The sequence below is a fragment of the Saimiri boliviensis genome, chromosome 2, assembly GCF_048565385.1.
Source record: "Saimiri boliviensis isolate mSaiBol1 chromosome 2, mSaiBol1.pri, whole genome shotgun sequence".
Lineage (NCBI taxonomy): Eukaryota > Metazoa > Chordata > Mammalia > Primates > Cebidae > Saimiri > Saimiri boliviensis.
In genome coordinates, this window is record NC_133450.1 from 28,425,628 (window position 1) to 28,433,342 (window position 7,715).

Genomic DNA, 7,715 nt, shown 5'->3' on the forward strand with positions numbered 1-7,715 from the left:
TATGAGGCCATATCTTGTGGGTAGGAATCCTACAAAGCCTGGGAAGCTTTTTCAAAAGAAAATTGAGGGCCAGGCATGATGGCTCACACCTGTAATCCTAACACTTTGGGGATTGAGGCAGGGGGATCACTTGAGCTCAGGAGTTCAAGACCAGCCTGGCCAACATGGTGAAATCGTGTCTCTACTAAAAATAAAAAAATCAGCCAGAAGTGGTGACAGGTGCCTGTAATCCCAGCTACTCAGGAGGTTAAGGCAGGGGAATCTTGAAGCCGGAAGGCAGAGGTTGTAGTGAGCGGAGACGGCACCACCACACTCCAGCCTGGGCAACAGAGACCCTATCTAAAAAAAAAAAAAAAAAAAAAAAATCCCAGAGTTCATCATCCATGAGAGTTGTCCAATCATGAGTGAGAAAAAGGGGATTTGGAAGGAGCCATTTTGCTGGAGAAAGGGGGAAGGAATTTCTTCTCGCATGCCTATGAAAGTAGTCAGCAGGAAGTTTGGTGGAGTGTCAGCCCTGGGAACCCGATGGCCGCTGATTTCCTCTTTCTGGACCTTTAATGGCATCTTGATGAAGCAGCCTGGTCTCCACTGGGCTGTGGTAAGCTAGATCAGGGTTTTGCTCTGTCACCCAGGCTGGAATGCAGTGGTGCAATCTCAGCTAACTGCAACCTCTAGACTCAAGTCATCCTCCCATCTCAGCCTCCTGAGTAAATGAGACAACAGAGGAGCACTGGGTTTTGCCATAGTGCCCAGGTTGGTCTCAAACTCCTGGACCCAAGTGATTCTTTTGTCTCAGCCTCCCAAAGTGCTGGGATTACAGGTGTAAGCCACTGCGTCTGGCCTGCCAGCTGGGGTCCTTACAGGGTAGATCACCTTATTATTTCAACCATGTGTTTGTTACTTATATTAATTCCATATTTAGTTTAGGTATATTTAAAGGCTATAAAATATTTACGCTTTGAACAGCAAATAGGGAGCCTAAGGCCATTGTCATTGCAAGACTGGCAGAAACAGGACCCAACTGGTGTGTGACATAGAAGTGATCTAAAGAGTGGTTAGTTGCTTTTAAATGTCCATTTTTATGGGATGAGCAGAGATATCATAGACAAAAACAACCTCAGTAAAACTGTCATTTTAAATTAAAATTTTTAACTCGATTGAATGTAACACCCCATAAGTACCCAGTGATTTTCATAATCACCAAACATTAGAAGACATGCTGAAGTTCTTCTTCCAGTGTGCGTGGGAAGAGTGCATGGTGCCTGCATGATACTCAAGGGCAGGGGCAGAAGGGCGGTCTCCTTTCCTTGTGGTTTGTACGTGTGCAAGTGTGTGTAAGTGCCCCATTACCAGAGGTGTCCCGGACAAAGGTTACGTTCTTCCTTAAGACGATAAAGTTTCTAAGTTAAAGCTTGTTCAGAGTCATGTTGACTTCTCCTTCTTGAGCTATTATGTAACTTTCTGTTTACAGAACTATCAACCATTATTTGTGCTGTTTGAGATCTCTTTTGAATTCTGAGCAGCTTTTTCTCCCCCACTTCCCCCCAGTACAAACTGAATGAAGGGCATATGGTATTAGAGAAACCAGAAATCACAATGCATTTATTAATAAGGGATAGGACAATCACCCTCCTTTCCTTTCAAGAATGAGTCCAACAAAATGTACACTTGTTGGAGTTAAGGACTGGAAACTTTTTTATTTTATTTTATTTTTTGTTTGAGACAGAGTTTCACTCGTGTTGCCCAGGCTGGAGTGCAATGGCACAATCTCAGCTCACCACATCCTCCACCTCCTGGGTTCAAGCAATTCTCCTGCCTCAGCCTCCCAAGTAGCTGGGATCACAGGCATTCGCCACCACAGCTGGCTAATTTTGTATTTTTAGTAGAAATGGGGTTTCTCCATGTTGGTCAGGCTGGTCTCAAACTCCCGATCTCAGATGATCTGCCCTCCTCAGCCTCCCAGAAGTGCTGGGATTACAGGCAGGAGCTACCAAGCCCAGCCTAAAGTATAGAGTATCGAGGTAGTTCAGCCTGCTCGATAAGATAACGAGCGGCAAGATTCTAATGTCGATAATGGAATATAGAGAAAGTTGTTTATTCTAACCATTCTTCAACGTGCTCATCTTTGAAGTAGAATAACCCTCGACGTGATTTTGTGGGAATAAAAAGTTGAAATAGTTTGTACAAAGCTAGGTTCTGTTTGCCTAAAGCGATCCTTTATGAGCAAAACATCTAAATGTAATATTAGCACAGCCAAATTTAAATATTTCCCTATGATTACCAAAACAGAAAAGATGTGTTCCCTCAAAAGCTGCTACACAGCACTTTCCTGTCCCCAGAAGCAGTACAAAATCTTAGCATTGCAATGGAAAGCATGTATTTGTCAAATATTATAAAATCAGCTCTATAGTTTCTTTGTCCTCTTTGATAAGGGATCAGACAGAGGGTGTGTTCCCCTCCAGCAGCTACCCTTCTGGACAAACTGGTCTCCAATAATACCTTTCAGAAACTTACAAAACTTCCAGGATGAAAAGAGCACACAACGTTGGTTGCATTCAACTTAAATGCTTTTATTGACAATGTCTTGGAACAATAAGCAAACAATGCTTAAATTTTTCATTCAAATTCACTTTCCACATGTCAAAAGACCTCAAGGTAGAAAAAAATAAAATAAAAATATAAATATCTGATAATCCATCTTAATAAATAAATTAAAAACACAATAAAACGTTTTCATGGAAAACTGTTAATGTCAGAACATTCAGACCACCTCAACAATGCATGATCAGTAACATTACAATGAACATTGATGTTGAAGAAAAACTACAGTACATGGATATAGCTAATTATTTCTATCTACCAGAAAATAAAGTCATATGTTTTCTTAGTTTAATATTGATCATTTCTAATCAGAACACACTATTGCCAGGAACACAGTAGTTATTGTTAAAATCAGCTGCACTAGATACAATTTGAAAATATCCAGCACCAGGTTAATTCCAATAATGAACCCAATAGATTAGTTAATGCTATGAGAAGACTAAGGAGAAAGAGAAAAGAGACACAGACCCAGGCCTGGCTCAACATGCTACTAACTACCAGCTCTCTGAAGTGTCACTGGGAACAATACACACTCCATGCGTTTTGCTACATCTCCGGAAGAGGTAAGGACTTGAGTCCACACATGGATGCTTTCAAGTCCTTGAGGCCCACAGCCTGGTGTGTTTCACGCACAGATAAGGTCCTCCCTAGGTCTACAGGAACCCTCTAGGGAAGACGTGTTTCTCCTCTCTGTAATGCACCAGCTTGGGCAGTGGCACTTGTGGGTGCCGGCTGCCTCCCCTTCCCTGCCCGCTCACAGGGCCAGCAGCGTGGGTGAGCTGAGCGAGTCAGAGGAGGGCTCATTGCTGCTGCTGCCCTTGCGATGGGCAGCTGCGCAGCTGGGGAAGGAGTCAGCCTCGGGGTAGGTGAAGACGAAGGAAGACGTGTAAGCAGTGCAGCTGGGAGTGCAGGTGACCACCGGAGTGCACAGGGGCTCCAGCTCTGTGGCCATGGGCCCCATCCCCAGGGAGCCACCATGCAGGGGCTCCCAGTCTGCTGCATAGAAGGACCCAGACAGGTCCATGTCTGGCACAGAGCGGGCTGTCTCAGAGCCACTGGGCCTGGATGATGCTGGGAACAGGAAGTCATCAAAGGGCTCAGCTTTCAGCTCCATGCTGCTGATGCTCTTGACAGGCTCCACTGAGGGCTTGGGCTCAGGGTCATTGAGGAGAGGCAGGCTGAAGGCCTCCTCAGACTCCGGGGTGGTGGCCTCTGGCAGGCCCCCAGTCAGATCAAGGGAAGCCACAGACATGTCTTCTGGGAAGCCCAGGTCATCAGGGATCTTGCAGGCAGGTCGGTGAGCAGCCAGGATGAACTCTAGTTTTTCCTTCTCCTTCAGCAGGTTGGCAATCTCAGTCTGCAAAGCAGACTTCTCATCTTCTAGTTGGTCTGTCTCCTGAATACAGAAGGATAAAGGAAAGCATAAGACATAGTCTTACTCAGGGGCCCTTATGCCCAATATCCAACTTTCCCCTTAAGTTTTAAAAAGGAGCAACCCACAGAGTCTACCTACCGCTTGGAGTGTATCAGTCAGCTCCCTCCTCCGGTTGCGGCATTTGGCTGCAGCCATCTTATTCCTTTCCCTTCGGATTCTCCTTTTCTCTTCTTCTTCTGGAGATAACTAGAATATCATGAAAAAAGACCAGCATTCAGTAAAAGCGTCTGCCATCACCTCCATTCACCCACCCCAGTAGAACTGGCTCCTGCAGCTTCCCAGATTCCTGGCACCCCCCCTGTGAAGCCATTTGTAACCTGCAGTTACAGACTAGGTGTGACTTGCATTTGAAATAAGATCCTCAGCAAGAAAACAAAGAAGATCCCAGTCTAAAAGCACGCAGTAGGAAACTGAGAGAAGAAACTGGGAGAGTACTTCTTAGCGTGAGACTCAGAGTCCGACTTGGGATGGAGCAGGCTTGGAGTCAGGGTTCCCAGTTAGGGAGGTGCAGTCAGCCCCAGTGGCTTTCACCCTCACTACTGGGCTCCTCCACCTGTCTCCAGGGCTGCTTCCCACCCAGCCCCCACCTTCCCAGGAAAGGTACGGAAGAGCGCCTCACCTGTTCCACTTTGCCCCTTCTGCCAATGCTCTGCGCTCGGCCGCCTGTCATGGTCTTCACAACGCCAGCCCTGGAGTAAGCCCCAGCGGAGGCAGTGGGGACTCCGAAGGGGTGAGGGGCTCTGGTCTGCGATGGGGCCACGGAGGAGACGAGGGCGGGCTGCACCAGCCATTGCAGGTCCGGACTGGTCGAGATGGCAGTGACCGTGGGAATGAAGTTGGCACTGGAGACAGCCAGGTCCGTGCAGAAGTCCTAGAACAAAACAGAAGGCGAAAGCCGAAGTGAGCGAGCGGGTTCTGGACACAGGTGGGGCGAGTTCCCAGTGCCGCATGCAGCAGCGAAGAGAAACGATCATTCCTGCCACGGACGTTTCTTCTTAAATGTCCCTCATCCTGGATGAAAGGTCTCCCTCTTTTCCTCCCAGGCATTCCGCAGCGCGGTGCCTGTCTCTTCATCCTGCCGCTGCGTTCCCGTTATCCCTTCAGCATCACTCGCTTGAAAGGGGGTTTGTTATAAATATCCCTGACGTCTGTGCTGACGCAGGCGCCGCTCCGGAGTCTCCAGAATGAACTCGCTTTTTATCAATGAAACTGCCTTACACACCCGCCCGCTGCACCCTCCTCCCTCACCCCTCCTCTCTGCTCCAGGCTGCCGGGAGAGGGGGGATTGTCGCTTTCTGCCACCTCCCCGGAGAAGCCAAGCGCTAGTTAGTGAGTCTCTGCTTGGGACACGTCTTCCCCAGCTAATGTCAGAGACCCGTCCTGGAGTGCAAACCAGGGGTTGATCGGAACGAACCTAACTCCGGAAGGGGGAATCAATTCTTACTATGGCAAGAGTGCGTGCACTCAGAGCAAGTCCCGAGCCCCCGAGCCGGCCCCGCTCCGGCCACAGGCAGCGTCCCTCCAGGGACTAGGGAGCTCCCTACTCATCCCCTGGAGCGTCCGGCCCGGTGTCTCCTCGGCGACCCCAAGCCCCCGGCCCCGCGGCGGCGCGAAGCCAGCTTTACCTGGCCGTTGACAGGCGAGCCCATGCTGGAGAAGGAGTCAGCGGGTGAGTGGTAGTAGGAGAGACTGTCCCCGGCCGGGGACGCGCTGCTGCAGCGGGAGGAGGACGCCTCGTAGTCTGCGTTGAAGCCCGAGAACATCATCGTTGCGGTTAGGCAAAGCCGGGCGAGGGACCGAGGGGCGGAGACAGGTGGGCGCCGTGGAGCAGAGCTGGGTAGGAGCGCGGTCACTGCTCGCTCGTTCGCTGCGCCGCCGCCGCCGGCTCAGTCTCGGCTTCTCGGCTGCTCGCTGCAGTTGCGGTTGGAGTACGAGGCGCCGCAGCCACTGCTTTTATAGCAAAGCGGTTTTATGAATGAGTGAAACGTCACGGGCTCAACCACGTTGGCGCCAGAGGGGTGGCGCGCCAGCCTGGGCGCCTCTGCAGCCGCTTGGCCGCCTCCCCCGCGCTCACAGCCCCCTGCCCCCGCCTTGGCCCCTGTCCTAATTCCATGAGCATTTCGCAGTTCCCGTCTCAGGGGTCTCGTGGGCCCCCAAAGATGAGGCGCTGCGGGGATGGCTCCCCCCATGGCTACAGGGAAAGGCCGTGGAAACCTGCTGACGCAGATGTCCTAATATGGACATCCTGTGTAAGCGGGGAGGGATTGACGGGAACTGCTCGCGGGCTGCAGCCAACACCGAGGGTGCAGCGCGGGGGGAGGCGGGGGCCGCGGCCGGGGGAGGGGAGGCGGGAACGGCGCAGAATGCGAGAGAACATTCGCACCTGGTTCAATGCGGACCCTTGTTCCCGAGGTCGCGGGGGATGGGGCAGAGGGCACCTCTTGACCATGCTACGAAAACTGGGGGCAGTTCTGAGACTCAGGGATAGGAGAAACGGCCTCGGGTATACGGCCCGGAGGACTTAAGTCTCGGCTGCCAAAGGAATGCGCCCCTACCCGCATTCCCAATTCTGGCCCTAATTCAGTGCAAAACGTGTTGGAAGCAGACCCTCACCCCCTCGTCTCCAGCCCCCGGCCTCGAGCAATACTAGCTCTGTTCCTGCGTTTGGAAGCAGAAGTGGAGATCCAAAATAAGAGAATACGATAACCTACTTTATCTACGATACTGGGTACTTTATTTTTTTTTTTTTTAAGGAAGACAGCGCATTTATTTATTTATTTTTCTCTGCCATGTGTGGGAATATTAACGAAACTGTCAAATCCCTGAGACACTAGCAGATAAACATTATGCAAAACCTAGATGCGAAGACATTTGAAGGGGGCATTGCCCAGTTCTGAGCTGGGGCCCAGGGCTAGGGAGTGCGGGGATTGATTACGTGGGCAGGGTGGTCAGTTTAGGATGACAAGGTGGGGTGTGCTTCTTGCGGGGAACTCAAATCTGCGCTGGGGGGCTGGTTCGGTGCCGCCAGGAAGCTGTGCTTACGGGAGTCCGCAGCGGGTGATTTTCCAGCGCCGACTTGGAGGGGGGAGGACGGGGGCTGGAAGGACAGTGTCCACAACGCCCGGGCGGAATACCTCGACCGCTGGGACCCCAGCGCTGCTCCAGGTCCTGGAACTCGGGGCTTTGGCGAGGCAAGGTGCTCCAGAGTGTGCCACGCCCCCCAGCCTCCTGCCTTGCTGTGCAGGACAGCCGGGGTCACGCTGCCTGGGCTTGGCCCCAGCACGCCGGCCACCTCCAGGGCGCGAAGACACAAGTCCCCGCACAGCCCCGGTCTCCCCTTCCCCACTCTTAGGACCCGCCCGGGGATGGCGCCCGCGGTGGGCACCTGGAGACGTGCGAGGCAGGATGAGGCCTGCGGGCGGATCGTTCGGGGCGCGCGGAGAGCGGGACCGCAGACCTGCCTCCAGCCGCCGCTCCCGGGAGCCAGGCGATCCTGCTATAGATAGTAACAGGGAAGCGGCTGTTTACAGCAACACAGCGCCGCCAGGGCCGTCTCCAGGCAACGCCGAGCGGCCGGGCGCGCCGCCGGCCTGGCGAGGCCACCCGCCCTCCCCGCTTCCCTGGGCCGCGGCCTCCCCGGCCCGGCTGGGGCCGCTCCCATCGCCTGACATCATCCGCC

The 7,715-nt window shown here is 52.6% G+C and overlaps 1 protein-coding gene across 1 annotated transcript; it reads right to left on the minus strand.

Annotated features, from left to right (window-relative positions):
* Window positions 1-2,554: 2,554 nt before the first annotated feature.
* On the minus strand, window positions 2,555-5,978 carry FOS (Fos proto-oncogene, AP-1 transcription factor subunit). The gene is made up of 4 exons (XM_003924564.3): window positions 5,662-5,978; window positions 4,656-4,907; window positions 4,115-4,222; window positions 2,555-3,997 (listed from the first exon to the last, which is right to left on the minus strand). Exons 1-4 carry the CDS (start codon window positions 5,800-5,802, stop codon window positions 3,356-3,358), a joined length of 1,143 nt encoding a protein of 380 aa, XP_003924613.1. The 5' UTR covers window positions 5,803-5,978; the 3' UTR covers window positions 2,555-3,355.
* Window positions 5,979-7,715: the final 1,737 nt, after the last annotated feature.